Source organism: Cebus imitator, unplaced genomic scaffold (genome assembly GCF_001604975.1).
Source record: "Cebus imitator isolate Cc_AM_T3 unplaced genomic scaffold, Cebus_imitator-1.0 Scaffold131, whole genome shotgun sequence".
Lineage (NCBI taxonomy): Eukaryota > Metazoa > Chordata > Mammalia > Primates > Cebidae > Cebus > Cebus imitator.
In genome coordinates, this window is record NW_016107446.1 from 3,870,007 (window position 1) to 3,886,432 (window position 16,426).

At 40.2% G+C, this 16,426-nt stretch overlaps 1 protein-coding gene and 1 pseudogene across 3 annotated transcripts in view; one reads left to right on the plus strand and one right to left on the minus strand.

Annotated features, from left to right (window-relative positions):
• The window catches only part of GCC2 (GRIP and coiled-coil domain containing 2), a 60,321-nt gene that overhangs the window by 839 nt on the left and 43,056 nt on the right, over nt 1-16,426 (plus strand). The window contains exons 2-4 of one of the 3 annotated variants that reach the window (XM_017541123.2): nt 239-295; nt 1,658-1,742; nt 3,376-3,443. In XM_017541123.2, the coding sequence (XP_017396612.1) occupies nt 239-295; nt 1,658-1,742; nt 3,376-3,443 (210 nt within the window). Of the gene's footprint in view, nt 1-238; nt 296-1,613; nt 1,743-3,375; nt 3,444-16,426 lie in introns of all 3 variants that reach the window. The other 2 variants (XM_017541125.2, XM_017541127.2) reach the window with 2 other exon arrangements.
• On the minus strand, nt 10,908-11,433 carry LOC119473087 (annotated as a pseudogene).

The following is a 16,426-nucleotide window of genomic DNA, read 5'->3' on the forward strand; positions in this document are numbered from 1 at the left end:
TCGTCACTAAACTCCATCCCTGGCGGTTACCTGTCCCCTTAGAGCCAGTTTGTATACGATTTCCCACAGCAACCGCCTCCGTCTCCCCTCATTCTCTGTCTCACAAGGCTTTCCGCCACTTGATTGCACAGAGGGTTTTTCCTAATTCCAGACGGAACGCGTAGAACCCTTACCACGCTTTCCGTCTGGAATTAGGAAAAGAGTTCTTCTGACACCTGGGTTTGATTTTGTTTTGCAGGATCCTGTTCAAGATGGGGTGGCTTCACCAGCTACCCCTGGGACCGGAAAATCTAAGGTGAAGAGAATACTTGACTAGCGGGCTCTCTGAAGAGTGTGGAAGGATGATGAATTGGAAAACTTTGGCGGGCGGGGGGAGGGGGCTATTTTTTTTAAAAAATAGCCTTGCTCTAAGGGATCTCAGTTTTAATTTACGCAGTCACCCATCCATTTCCTGTTTCTTTTTTTTTCCCCCCTTGATATAAAAATACTTTTTGCTTACTTCCTGCTCCTGGTTAGTACTGCTGAAAGATCCTGTGATTTTTCGGACATTAAACAGCTGTCTAATTTAAGAAGGTTTATATAGTGATGATGTAGTAGAAGGAGCAGTGACGTAGAGCAGGAATCAAGGGATCCTGATCTGTAGGCTCCAGTTTCTACATTGTGAAAAAGAGTTGAATTAGTCTTGTTTTATGGCCCTGTACAATGTTTAACATTCAATCATTCTGGACGATAGTGGTTTATTGCTAAGGTTTATTGTCTGCATGCTGAATTTCAGGCACTTGCCTAACCACTCAGTTCATTTAAGCCTCATGATAACCGTGAGATAGGTACTGTTGTTACCCTCATTTTACAAACGAGAAACCTGAGACCACAAGGCTTAAGCAATTTTCTCAAGTGGCAAAGCTTAATATTTTAATTAAAGGCTGAATGTTACTGGATCATCTTGATGCTGTAATTATGCTTAAATTTTTTTGTGACCAAAGACTTTCAGCCTTGAATAGAATGAAATTATTTTACAGCTCTAAGGAATTTTAAGTAGCATTAGTTCTAACCCACTAATTTTACAGTTAAAGAAATCAAAACCTAGTAAATGTCAACCTGTAACATTAGCTCTAAGAGGATATGCCCTGGCTTTTACATTTCATAGTAGTTGCATAACTAATTTTTACATTTTTAGTAGTTGCATGACAATTATGTACTTGAAATTGCATTTGCTAATTTTAAAAAATGTGGCCGGGAGCGGTGGCTCAAGCCTGTAATCTCGGCACTTTGGGAGGCTGAGATGGGTGTATCACCTGAGGTCAGGAATTTGAGACCAGCCTGGCCAACATGGTGAAACCCCCATCTCTGCTAAGAATACAAAAATTAGCTGGACCTGGTAGCAGGGCCTGTAATTCCAGCTATTCGGGAGGCTTAGGCAGGAGAATCGCTTGCACCTGAGGCGGAGGTTGCAGTGAACCAAGATCGTGTCATTGCACTCCAGCCTGGGAAATAGAGTGCATCCATCTCAAAAAAAAAATGTGGAACAAAGTATGCTGTTGGCATACAGATTTATTCAGTAGAATGTTTTTGTTTTGTGGCAGACATTATGTTTCTTTTTTGTGGTGTATTAGGAACATGAGTTATAACAAGTTGGTAACACGACCACATCTTTCAGCTGGAAACATTGCCCAAAGAAGATCTCATCAAGTTTGCCAAGAAGCAGATGATGCTAATACAGAAAGCTAAATCAAGGTGTACAGGTATTGTGTTGAAAATACTCATCTTGATCACAGTCTCTTTAATTGTGGTTTAAAATGGTGGTTTTTAAAATAATGCATTGACTTTTTTGTTTGTTTTCCAGTGATTCAAATATATCTCAGTTTAGTAGAATCTGTTATTTAACCATCTAACTATTTACCTCTGAGTTTTAAATTATTCCCACATCTGTAAACCACAGTGACTTTTGTGTTATTAAAATAAAGTCAGGGAGGAGGATTTTAAAAGTTTTTGTAAGTTAAGCGTGTTTTTCCTTCCTGTAGACTTTAGATTCTACTGAGTAAAACTTTTTTTCAAGAGAAGTCAGTTGGAAAAAGAGACACAAAATTAGAACCCCAAAAAAAAAAAAAAAAAAAAAAAAAAAAAAAGCTTCCTCAACTAAAATAATAAAAGATTTCCTTTTTTTTAAGAGATAGAGATAGAGCCTAGCTCCGTTGCCCAGGCTGGAGTGCAGTGACGCAATCTCAGCTCACTGCAACCCTTGCCTCCCAGGTTGAAACAATTCTCCTGCCTCAGTCTCCCAAGTAACTTGGATCACAGGCACATGCCGCCACTCCCAGCTTATTTTTTTGTGTTTTAGTATAGACAGGGTTTCACTGTGTTGCCCAGGCTGGTCTCGAACTCCTGAGCTCAGGCAATCCACCTGCCTTGGCCTCCCAAAGTGCTAGGATTACAGGTGGGAGCTGGCTCAGTTTTCTTTTTATTCCAGAAGAAAAAGATCTTAGTATTTTTTTTTTTTAAAGTATGTGTACATGAACTCTTGAATTTCCAATGACTTACAAATGTTAACTGCTTAGCCTAAAAGCAAAGACTTATTTTCTATTAGAAAAGATAAAATTATGTCTTGGGAGTTTGGATCACCTTGTGATGAAGAGAGAGTAATTTATTTGGAAAGAAGCTCTAGGCCTGACGTCTATACACGTGCTAATAAAATACTTAGATTAACATTTATTCTTTTTTTTTTTTTTTTTTGAGACAGAGTCTCGCTCTTACTGCTGAGGCAAGAGTGCAGTGGCACAATCTAGGCTCACTGCAACCTCCCCCTCCTGGGTTCAAGCAATTCTCCTGCCTCAGCCTCCCAAGTCTTCCCAAGTAGCTGGGACTACAGGTGCCCGCCACCATGCCTGGCTAATTTTTGTATTTTTAGTAGAGACAAAGTTTCACCATGTTGGCCAGGCTGTTCTCAGTAACGTTTATTCTTAATATGGGATTGTTGCTTTAAGTTTATATATTAAGATGTACTTACATGAAATAATATGATGCCTGGGGTATGCTTAAAAATTATCAGGATGGATAAGAAAAGCAGTGAAGGAGGACGTGAGTTACAGGTTGGGAGGAAACAAAATTGGCCATGTAATAATGCTAAAGCATAGTGGTGAATACACAGAGATTAATCATACTATTCTCTACTATCCTCTGTACTTTTCTATTTGTTTGAAGTTTTCCAGAAAAGAAAAGGTAATAATATTATGTGGGTGAAAATACTTTTTCAAAATATCTGCTTAAATTTATTCTAATTTGCAGATGTCGAGATTTTATAAGAATGTACTTAATCAGTTTCTCAGTAATTATTGTCTTTATTTCTGAACTGGAGTCCTTTATTTTTTAATTGTTTAGAATTGGAGAAAGAAATTGAAGAACTCAAATCAAAACCTGTTACTCAAGGAACTGATGATATTATTAAGGTAATTATTACTTAGAGAAAATTTCTACAGAGAAAAAATTTCCATGAAGATTATCAGCTTACTAGAGGCTATCTGGCTTTCTGTCCGTGTTCTTCCATTTCCTCTCTGCTTTGGTTGTTTTTACCTATCTGATTTACTGTAAAAAGAGTGGGTTAATGACCTCTAGGTCTCTTTCTGTTCTGAAATTATTATTCTTTCTTCCCACATATTTTCTAATTATGGTTGTTACTTCATTCTCTTTCTGTTCTTCCCCATCCCCCTAAGAAAACCTGTCCATGCTCAGGGCTTCAGTGATTTTGTGTGTACTGTATATAATCTATAGTTAGATCCGTATCCCTGGACATGACTACAACTACTGACCCAGATCTCACAGTTGTGTTTCTAGCTGCCTAAAGAATAAATTCCTCACATATTTCACGTATCTCATCAAACTCAACATAACCAAGTTGCTTAGTTAGACCAGTGGCACCATGGTGTTTCATAACTTTTGACGTTAGAGACACTTTTTTTCTATTTTCTTTCTCCTCTGTATGGATCAGTCACCAGAGACCTATTACTGCTTTAAAATATTGTTCCAGTTTTTCTATTTTCTCTCTGTTTGTTTGGCTTTATGTTAAACACATCAAACACTTAACCTATTTTAATAAAAACCTAACTGGGCTCTCTTTCTCTTTTAGTCTTACATAATCGTGCTGGATAACAAAATACTATTTTTATTCCCTGTTTAAAAACCTGAGTTGCAGGCCAGGCGCAGTGGCTCGAACCTGTAATCCCAGCACTTTGGGAGGCCAAGGTGGGAAGATCACTTGAGGCCAGGAGTTTGAGATTAGCCTGGTCAACACGGTAAAACCCTGTCTCTACTAAAAATACAAAGATTAGCTGGGTATGATGGCCCATGCGTGAAATCCCAGCTACTCAGGAGGCTGAGGAACGAGGATTGCTTGAACCCAGAGGTAGAGGTTACAGTGAGTTGAGATTCCCCCTTGCACTCACACTCCAGCCTAGGCAACAGCGTAAGATTGTCTCCAAAAAAAAAAAAAACAGTGTCTATCAGAGATACAATTTGAACTCTTTTTTGGCAAAAAAAATTACAGAAAAAAATTAAAAACAAAACAAAACAAAAAAAAAAAAAAAAAAAAAAAAAAACCTGACTTGCTTATTCTTATTTCCATTCCCTTAATGGTAACAAATGTTTTTTCATTCCCCCTCTTAGGCCAATCCTCCGTAAAGTTTCTTTTGCATCTCAGAGCTCTGCGATATTGTTTTCACTGCCTTGGCCTTATATCCTTTGGTTATGTATTATCTTATTTTCTCATCAGTGGCTCCCGACTTGTGATCAGTAGACTACAGAGGGACTACCAGAGAGTTATTACAAGGGGTCTTTAAATCCATATGCATGTCACACAGTATCATTTTATTTATTTAGCTACAACAATATATGAAGCTAGAATTATGTGCACAAATGCCATTTCAGTTTATAGTGTACTGTTTCAATTAAGTATTATTGAATTCAGAGTAGTCTTATTTGATTATTTGGTCATTACATGTTTTCTTAATCCTTGAGAGCCCCATTACAACTATATGGTAATTAAGGAAGAAGGCCGATTCCACCCAGACTGCCTGAGTCAGGCTTTCAAATCCTTGTCCCTCCACTGATCAGCTATGTGACCTTAACTAAGTTTCATAAATTCTTTCTCTATGGTTCAGTTTTGTCATCTGTAGAATATAGATAATAATACTTTCTGTTTGTAGGATTGAGGTACAAATATAGGATTGATAAGGTTATACATCTACAGCACATAGAACTGGGTTGGTCACATTAAGTACCCAATAATTGTTATTATTATTACCATGTGTTATTTCTGGGGGACTTTTTTTTCTTTTTTTGAGACAGGGTCTCTCTCTTTCACTCAGGTTGGAGTGCAGTGGTATGATCTCTGCTCACTGCAACCTCTGCCTCCTGAATTCAAGTGATTCTCCTGCCTCAGCCTCCCGAATAGCTGGGATTAAAGGTGCCTGCCACCATGCCTGGCTAATTTTTGTATTTTTAATAGAGACGGTGTTTTGCCATGTTGGCCAGGCTGGTTTTGAACTCCTGACCTCAGTTGATCCGCCCGCCTCAGCCTCCCAAAGTGCTGGGATTACAGGTGTGGGCCACCGTGCCCGGCTTGGGGGATATTTTTTATAAACACCAATGTAGGCAAGGACACACACTGGAAAAAGGGGCCTTTTTATTTTAAAAAAGAATCAGTGTTTTCTAATTTTTTATCCATTAACTCTGGATACTTGTTACAGAACTGCATTTCAGAATAAGAACATTTAAATATCTACCTGCTGTTTTCCGCCTTAATCCTTATCAATGCATTCTCCCACTGTCAAAACTACCCCTAAAGACAAGATTAGAAAATTTCGGTCAGGCACTGTGGCTCACGCCTGTAATCTCAGCACTTTGGGAGGCCGAGGTGGATGGATCACCTGAGATCAGGAATGGGAAATCAACCTGGTCAACTTGGTGAAACCTGTCTCTACTAAAAATACATAAAATTAGCTGGGCATGCACCTGTAGCCCCAGCTACTCAGGAGGCTGAGGCAGGAGAATTGCTTGAACCTGGGAGACGGAGGTTGCAGTGAGCCAGGATTATGCCACTTCACTACAGCCTGGGCGACAGAGTGAGACTTTGTCTCAAAAAAAAAAAAAAAAAAAAAAAAAAAAAAAAAAAAAAAAAAAAAAAAAAAAAAAAAAAAAAAAGAAAATCTCTCCAAGTTAGCCAGCTTTACCTTTAAGGTATTTTTTCTTTTCCTTTGTTTTCATGTTACATTATATTTGTACATAATTGTTGGTACACATGAAATTTTGTTAAATGTAAAGAATGTATAATCATCAAGTCAGTATTTAGTATCCATCACCCAAGTATTTATCATATATATGTGTTCAGTACATTTCAGGTCTTCTGGCTATTTTGAAAAATATCTTTCTCTGCCTTACTTATTTTACTCAACATAATGACCTCCAGCTCCATCCATATTGCTGAAAATGACATCTCATTCTTTTTTATGGCCATACAGTATTCCATTGTGTATATATAGCACATTTTCTTTATCCATTCATCCTTTGATGGGCACTTAGGTTGATTTCATTTCTTTGCTATTGTGAATAGCGCTGCAATAAACATGGGAGTGCATGTATCCCTTTGTTATATTGATCTCTTTTTGATAAGTGCCCAGTATTGGGGTTTCTAGATTGTAGGGTAGCTCTATTTTTAGTTTTTGAGAAATCCTAAAATGTTTTCCACAGTGGCTGTACTTACCTACACTTCTACCAACAGTGTAGAAGAGTTCTCTCTCCTCCACATCGTCACCAATATCTGTTACTTTTTTTCTTCTTAATGGCCATTCCATCTGGAGCAAGATGACACCTCATTGTGATTTTGATTTGCATATCCCTGATTAATGATAATGAGTATTTTATCATATACTTAGTCATTTCTGTGTCTTTTGAGAGATGTCATGTCCTTTGCCCATTTTTTAATGGGATTCTTTATTTTTTGATGTTGAGTTGTTTGAGTCCCTTGTATATTCTGGATATTAGTCCCATGTCGGATGAGTAGATTGCAAATATTTTGTCCCATTTAAGAGGCTATCTTCATGCTGTTGATTGTTTCTTTCACTATGCAGAAGAAGCTTTTTAGCTGTAATCCCAGCATTAAGGGAATCCATGGCAGGAGGATCACTTGAGCCCAGCAGTTTGAGACCAGCATGAGAAACATAGCAAGATCTGTCTCTGTGAAAAAATATAAAAATTAGCCAGACATTGTGGAGCGTGCCTGTAGTCCCAGCTTCTTGGGACACTGAGACAAGACAATGGGATCCCAGGAGGTTGAACTGCCAGAAGCCATGATCACACTACTGCACTGCAGCCTGATTGACAGAAGGAGCCCTTATCTAAAAAAAAAAAAGTATTAAGAAGCTTTCTAGTTTAACATAGTCCTATTTATCTGTTTTTTGTTTTTGTTGCCTGGGCTTTTGAGATCTTAGCCATAAAATCTTTGCCTAGACCAATGTCTTGATGAGTTTGTCATTTGTTTTCTTCTACTAGTTTTATACCTTTGTGGGTCTTATATTTAAGTCTTTATTTTTTTAGTCGATATTTGTATATGATGAGAGATGGAGACCCACTTTCATTCTTCTGCACATAGTTATCTAGTTTTCCTGGCACCATTTGTTGAAGAGGGTGTCCTTTGCCCAGTGTGTGTGCGCTTAATGGCTTTGTCAAAGATAAGTTATCTGTAAATACCTGGATTTATTTTTGAGTTCTCTGTTCCACTGATCTGTATGCTTGTTTGTATACCAATACTTTTTTATTTTGGTTACTACAGGCTTGTAATATGTTTTGAAGTCAAGTAGTGTGATGCCTCCAGCTTTGTTTATTTCTTAACTCAGTTACTTTAGCTGTTCTGGCTTTTGTTTGGTTTCATATAAATATTAAGATTCTTTTTTCTATTTCTGTGAAAAATGGTATTGGCATTTTAATAGAGATTTCATTGAACTGTACATTACTTTGGGTAGTATGGTCATTTTGACAATATCAATTCTTATAATCTATGAACATGAAATGCCTTCCCACTTATTTATTTCCTCTTCATTTTTTTTCCTGCGTTTCTGTAGTTTTTATTATAGAGATCTTTCACTTTGGTTCTTGCTTTTTGTTTGTTTGTTTAGCTATTGTGAAAGGGATTGTCTTCTTGATTTCCTGTTTTAGCTATTTTATTGTTGGTATATAGAAATGCTACTGGTTTTTGTATGTCGAGTTTGTATCTGGCAGCTTTACTGAATTTGTTTATCAGCTCTAAGAGGTTTTGATAGTCTTTTGTAATCTGTAGAGAGGGACAATTTAACTTCTGTTTTTCCTATTTGGATGCCTTTTATTTCTTTCTCTTGCCTGATGGTTCTGGCTAGGACTGTCAGTACCATGTTAAATAGTAGTGGTGAAAGTGGGCATCTTTGTCTTGTTTCTGTTCTTTGAGGAAAGATTTTCAGCTTTTGTCCATTCTGTATGATGTTAATATGAGTTTGTCATATGTGGCCTTTATTATTTTGAGATATAATTCTGTGCCTAGCTTGCTAAGAGTTTTTATCCTGAAAGGATATTGAATTTTATGAATTCCTTTTTCTGATTCTCTTAAGATGACCATATGACTTTTACCCTTTATTCTATTGATGTGATATGTCATATTGATTTGCATTTATTGAACAATCCTTGCATTCATGGAATAAATCTGCTTGATCATGGTATATTATCTTTTCAGTGTGCTTTTAGATTCGATTCGGTTTGCTACTATTTTGTGGAGTATTTTTGCATTGGTGTTCATAAGGGATATTGGTTGTAGTTTTCTTTTTTTGCCGTGTTCTTGTCTGGTGTTGGTATCAGGCAGGGCTTAGCGGGAAGTGACTGGACCATGGGGGTGGATTTAACCCTTGCTGTTCTCATGGTAGTGAGTTCTTGTGAGATCTGGTTGTTTAAAAGTGTATAGTGTTTCCCTCTTCACGCGCTTCCTACTACTGCAGCCATGTAAGACATGCCTCCTTCCTCTTTGCCTTCTGCCATGATTGTAAGTTTTCTGAGGCCTCCCCAGCCATGCTTCCTGTACAGCCTGAAGAACCATGAGCCAATTAATTTTTTTTTTCCTTATAAATTACCTAGTCTCAGTTCTTTATAGCAGTGCAAGATCAGACTAATACACTTTGGCTGGAAGTTTTTCTTTCAGCACTTTGAGCATATCATTCTTTTATCTCCAGTGACTATATTCTCTTTTCTCTGGGTCTCTAAGCTTCCTACCGAGAAATCTGCTGTTAATCTGATGGGGGTTCCTTTATAGGTGACTAGATGCTTTTCTCTTTGCTGTTTTTTTTCCTTTTTGCTGTTTTTAGAATTCTCTTTGTCTTTAATTTATGACAGTTAACTATGAATATGTCATGGAGAATACCTTTTCGCATTGTATTTGTTTGGGGATACCTCGGCCTCCTATATCTGGATGTTTACCTCTCTTGCTAGACTTCGTGAGTTTTCATGTATTATTTTACTAAATCATTTTTCTCTTTGCTTCCTTCCTTCCTTCCTTTTTTCTCTTTTCTTGTCTTTCTTTCTTTCTTTCTTGTTTTGCTCTTGTAGCCCAGGCTGGAGTGCAGTGGCGCTATCTTCGCTCACTGCAACCTCCTTCTCCCAGGTTCAGGCGATCCTGCCTCAGCCTCCCAGGCAGCTGGGCTTACAGCTGTCTGCCACCATGACCAGCTAATTTTTTGTATATTTAGTAGAGACAGGGTTCCACCATGTTAGCCAGGCTGGACTCGAGCTCCTGACCTCAGGTGATATACCCGCCTCAGCCTCCCAACATGCTGGGATTACAAGGATGAGCCACTGGGCCTGCTAAATAGATTTTCTTTTTTCTTTTTTTTTTTTTGTGAGATGGAGTTTCACTCTGTCACACTCACTGCAACATTTGCCTCTCAGGTTTAAGCAGTTCTCTGCCTCAGCCTCTCAAGTAGCTGGGATTACAGGCGCCTGCCACCACCCCTGGCTTATTTTTTGTGTTTGTAGTAGAGACAGGGTTTCATCTTCTTGGCCAGGCTGATCTTGAACTTCTGACTTCATGAATTCAAGAAGCTGGTCTCAAACTCCCAAACTCCCGACCTCAGGTGATCCACCCACCTCGGCCTCCCAAAGTGCTGGAATTACAGGCATTAGCCACCTCCCCCCACCACTAAATAGGTTTTCTAATCCTTTTGTTCTCTCTTTGCATTCAGATACCCCAATAATTCAAATAAATATTTGGTGACTGTATGGAGTGTGGAGTTGCATATGTCACAAAGACTTTGCTTTTCCTCATTGTTTTTTCTTTTTTCTTTCCTTGAGATGGACTTTCACTCTTGTTGTCCAGGCTGGAGTGCAGTGGCGTGATCTCAGCTCATCGCAACCTCCGCCTCCCAGATTAAAGCGATTCTCCTGCCTCAGCCTCCCAAGTAGCTGGGATTACAGGCATGTGCCACCATGTGTGGCTAATTTTTGTATTTTTAGTAGTGATGGGGTTTCTCCATGTTGGTCAGGCTGGTCTCAAACTCCCGACCTCAGGTGATCTCACCACCTTGCCCTCCCAAAGTGCTGGGATTACAGGTGCGAGCCACCGTGCCCAGCCTCTCTTTTTGAGACAGAGTTTTGCTCTGTCACCCAGGCTGGAGTGCAGTGGCGTGATCTTGGCTCACTGCAACCTCCACCTTCCAGGTTCAAGCTGCCTTAGCCTCCCAAGTAGTTGGGATTACAGGAGCACACCACCATGACCAGCAATTTTTGGCATTTTAGTAGAGTAGGGGTTTTACCATGTTGGTGAGGCTGGTCTCGAACTCTAGACTTCAGATGATCTCACTGCCTTGGCCTCCCAAAGGTCTGGGATTGCAGCTGTGAGCCACCATGTCTGGCCAATGTTACTCTTTTTTTTTTCGTGAAGGCAATTTATTAACAAAATATTTTGAGGAGTTGTGTTTACAGATGGTGACCACAGCTACCCTCCTTCCTCCAGGTGCTGTCAGAGGGGATGGGAGTGATGTCCGCAATCCACCCAATCTTCATACCCAAGCAGGCAAGGGTTCTGAAGGCTGACAGGGCCCCAGGTCCAGGGGTTTTGGTCTTGTTTCCTCCTGTGGCCCGGAGTTTGATGGATAGGGCAGTGATACTCAGTTCCTTGCACCTCTAGGTCACATCCTGGGCTGCCAACATAGGAGCATATGGTGAGGATTCATCTTAGTCTACCTTTACCTTCATCCCATCAGTCGCACAGCAGATGGTTTCTTTGTCAGAAAGATTGGTGACATGGACAAAAGTGTCATTGAAGGATGCAAAGATATGGCAGACACTAAATACATTCTCTCCTTCAGCCACCTGAGGTCCAAGGTTGATGACTTGTTATTCCTTCTTTTCCTTACCTTTTGAAGGTCCCATTTCTACACGTCATCTCCAGACATCACACCAGAAACTGCTCATTTTTAAAAATTCTTTTTCCTTTATTTTCTTCTGCCTATGTCAGGAAAAAAAAGATCAGTCTTCAAGTTCTGACATTCTTTTGCTTGATCTAGTCCATTGCTGAATCTTTTGAATGTATTTTGTTTTTATTTTATGAATTCCTCAGTTCTAGCATTTCTGTATGGTTCTTTTTTCTGATACCTATCTCTGATAAATTTGTCATTCATATCCTGAATTGTTTTTCTGATTGTTTTGTTTTCTGGAATTTTTTTGTGTCTCACTGAGCTTCTTTAGTATCAGAATTTTGAATTCTTTTTTCAGGATTTTATGAATTTCTTTTTGACTGGGATCTGTTGCTAGAGATTATAGTGTTCCTTTGGAGATGTCATATCTCCATGCTTTTTAGTGTTTTCTGTGTCCTTTACGTTGATATCTGTGCATCTGGTGTAATAGTCAGTTTTTCCAGTTTTTTTTAATTTGCTTATTTAGAGAAGAACTTTTTCCTGAAGATGGACCTTTAGCATTGCTTGGTTAGAGCACAGTGGCTTTGATTCTAGGGGTATGCAGTAGTGTAGGATCAGTATGACTTATTTGGCTGTAAACAGTGTCAGTGGTGTCTGTGATTTCGTCAGTGGCTTAGGGTGCAGTTGTCAGTGGAGGCTGTGGTAAAGTTTTGCTGGGGCCTGGAATACCAAGTAGTAGGCCAGTCTTCAGGCCCTAGTAGTGGCAGTTGTGAATTAAGTATGCTTGTTCCTGGGCCCCAGGGTGTGGTGTCTGCTGGCACTAGTGTTAGCAGGACAATTCTTGAGTCTCCAGGTACCTTGATCGGGTGCTAGTAATGGCAACAGTGGGCCAGGCTGTTTGGTAGGTTCTTGAGCTCCTGGGCAGTGGATATAACATGGGAAATGGCAACAGCGGTGGTGGAACAACCCTCTGGGGCCTAACTGGTCAGCATTGGTTTTGTCACTGACTGTGGTATGTTGATTGGGCCAGTCTCCATATCCGTAGGCGATACATAGCAATGAGTGTCTGCTATGGTGGTAGCAACAGGTTAAGTGGGCCCTATCTCAGGCCCCAGGAGAAGTGTTCAGGTGCCAGTGGTAATGGACTGGGCTGGGTAATTCCTAGTCCCCTGGACATTGTGCTCAGGTACTGCTAAGGGCTGGAGCCAGGACAGGCTGTGCTCTTAGGCTTCTCAATGGTGCATAAAGATGCTGGCTGTGGTGTACAAGGGTGGGGTGAGCATCCCAGGCCACCAGTGGAATGTTCAGGTGGAGACAGCAGCATATTGTGTCCCTGACATTGAGGACAGTGAAGTTGCTTCTTCTGGGAGCAGCTACAGGTAGGCAGCTTCACCTGTGCTTTGGCCCGCAGCAGTCTTTAGCCACAGCAGTTGCAGGCAGTGAAATTTCTCTTCAGGGTCCATGAGAATGCACAGCTACTCCTCTGCATGGTTAGAAGGGGCAGGATTGCCTCCCATGGCTGCCACATCAGCCCAGGTTGCAGGGCAGGACATAATCCAGTTGAGTGGAGGCCATGGCACTGTGCTGCCACTGTTCGAAACTCAGGGGCTTGTGGGGACAGCGTGAGATCTCTGGAGCAGTGCCTTCATGTGGCTTCCAGTAAACTCCCTGTGTGAGTCTTGGGGTCCACAGGGGTCAAAGGAGCCTTCTATAGCTAGGATTGTAGACATCTGCAACAGGAATGTGGACTGCTGAGAGTCTGTCACTTAGCCTTTCTGAGCATTGGGGAATTTATCTCAACTCCCAGCCACCTGTAGCTGAGCAGAGTGCCTTACTTCCTTCTCTTAACTTATGTTTTAGGTCATTTTGCATTGCTATAAAGAAATACCTGCAGTCTATGGGAAAAATAAAGAAATATCTGAGACCGGGTAATTAATAAGAAAAGAGGTTTAATTAGTTCACGGTTCTGCAGGCTGTTCTGGAAGCATGATTTGGGGATCTGCTTGGCTACTGGGGAGGCCTCAGGGAGCTTTTATTTATGGTGGAAGGGAAAGGAGAAGCAGGCAGGTCACATAGTGAAAGCAGGAGTAAGTGAGAGAGCACTGTGGGAAGAGGTGCCACACAGTTTTAAACAACCAAATCTTGTGAACCCAGAGTGAGAGCTCACTTTTCACCAAGGGGATGGTCCAAGCCATTCGTGAGGGAACCACTCCCATGATCCAAACACCTCCCACCAGGCCCCACCTCCAACATTGGGGATTACATTTCAATGTGAGATTTGGGTGGAGACAAATATCCAAACTATATCACCTTACTTAAGATGTTTTCTGTCACTTCTCTGTTGAATTTGTGTTTCTTTCTTGGATGATCTGTATATATGTAATTACTATTTTGGTTCATAGAGGAGGAGGTAACTAAGAGATGCCTCTAATCAGCTACCTTTGAAGCCCCTCTCCTAACCTTTATCTCAGATTATTGATTTTTTTATTTCAATGGCTTTTGGGGTACTAGAGGTTTTTTGTTAAATAGTGGTGAATGAATTATATAGTGGTGAAGTCCGAGATTTTAGTGTACCTATCACCAGAGTAGTGAACATTATACCTACTGTGTAGTGTTTGTATCCCTGCCTCCCCTTCCACCCTTCCTCTTATGAGTCTCTAACATGCGTTATGTCACTCTGTATGGCTTTGCATACTCATAGCTTAGCTCCTACTTATGGGAATATATATGGTTTTTGGTTTCACCTCATTTAGAATAACCGCCTCCAGCTCCATCCCTTTTGCCGATAGGGTGTCGATTTTAGATCTTTCCTTGCTTCTCATGTGGGCATTTATTGCTTTATATTTTCCTCTAGACACTGCTTTAAATGTGTCCCAGAGATTCTGGTATGTTGTGTCTTTGTTCTCGTTGGTTTCAAAGAATATCTTTATTTCTGCCTTCATTTTATTGTTTATCCAGTCAACATTCAGGAGCCAGTTGTTCAGTTTCTATGAAGTTGTTTGGTTCTCAGTTCTTTTCTGAATTCTGAGTTCTAATTTGATGGCATTGTGGTCTGAGAGACTGTTATGATTTCTGTTCTTTTGCATTTGCTGAGGAGTGATTTACTTCCAATTATGTGGTCAGTTTTAGAGTGGGTGTGATGTGGTGCTGAGAAGAATGTATATTCTGTGGATTTGGGGTGGAGAGTTCTGTAAATGTCTATTAGGTTTGCTTGGTCCATGTCTGAGTTCAAGTCCTGGATGTCCTTAATTTTCTGTCTCGTTGATCTGTCTAATACTGACGGTGGAGTGTTAAAGTCTCCCACTATTACATTGTGTGGGAGTCTAAATCTCTTGGTAGGTCATTAAGAACTTGCTTTATGTATCTGAGTGCTCCTGTATTGGGTGTGTGTACATTTAGGATCATTAGCTCTTCTTGTTGCATTGATCCTTTTCCCATTATGTAATGCCTTTCTTTGTCTGCTTTGATCTTTGTTGGTTTAAAGTCTATTTTATCAGAGACTAGGATTGCAATTCCTGCTTTTTTTTGCTCTCCATTTGTTCGGTAAATCTTCCTCTGTCCCTTTATTTTCAGCCTGTGTGTATCCTTGCATATGAGATGGATTTCCTGGATACAGCACACTGCTGGTTTTTGACTTTTTATCCAATTTGCCAGTCTGTCTTTTGACTGGGGCATTTAGCCCACTTACATTTAAGGTTAATATTGTTATATGCGAATTTGATCCTGCCATTTTGATGCTAGCTGGCTGTTTTGCCCATTAATTGACACATTTTTTTCATTGTGTCAATGGTCTTTACCATTTGGTTCGTTTTTAGAGTGGCTGGTACTGGTTGTTCCTTTCCTTGTTTATTGCTTCTTTCAGGAGCCCTTGTAAGGCAGGCCTGGTGGTGATGACATCTCTGAGCAATTGCTTGTTCATAAAGGATATTATTTCTCCTTCATTTATGAAACTTAATTTGGCTAGATATGAAATTCTAGGTTGAAAGTTATTTATTTTAAGGGCGTTGAATATTGGCCCCCACTCTCTTCTGGCTTGTAGGGTTTCTGCTGAGAGATCCACTGTGAGTCTGATGGGCTTCCCTTTGTGGGTGACCCGACCTTTCTCTCTGGCTGCCCTTAGCATTTTTTCCTTCATTTCAATCCTGGTCAATCTGACGATTATGTGCCTTGGGGTTGCTCTTCTTGACGAATATCTTTGTGGTGTTCTCTGTATTTCCTGGACTTGAATGTTGTCATGCCTTGCTAGTTTGGCGATGTTCTCCTGTATAACATCCTGAAGAGTGTTTTCCAGCTTGGATTCATTCTTTCCATCACATTCAGGTACACCTATCAAACGTAGATTAGGTCTTTTCACATAATCCCATATTTCTTGGAGGCTTTGTTCATTTTTACTCTTTTTTCTCTAATCTTGCCTTCTCATTGTATTTCATTGAGTTGATCTTTAATCTCTGATATCCCTTTCTTCTGCTTGGTTGATGCGGCTCTTGAAACTTGTGTATGCTTCTCAAAGTTCTCATGTTGTGTTTCTCAGCTCCAACAATTCATTTATATTCCTCACTTAAGTTGTTTATTCTCATTTCATTTCATCAAACCTTTTTTCAAGGTTCTTAGTTTCTTAGCATTGGGTTAGAACATGTTCTTTTAAGTTCACAGAAGTTTCTTACTACCCACCTTCTGAAGCCTGTTTCTGTCAATTCATCAGACTCATTCTTCATCCAGCCTTCTTCCCTTGCTGGTGAGGAGTTGTGATTCCTTGGAGGAGGAGAGGCATTCTGGTTTCCGGTGTTTTCATCCTTTTTGAATTGGTTTCTTCCCATCTTTATGGATTTATCTACCTGTGGTTTTTGTGGTTAGTGACTTTGAGATGGGGTCTCTGAGTGGACGTCCTTTTTGTTGCTGAAGTTATTTTTTTCTGTTTCTTAGTTTTTCTTCTAACAGTCAGGCACCCGTGCTATAGGACTGCTGGAGGTCCACTCCAGACCCTGCTTGCCTGGGGATCACCTGCAGTG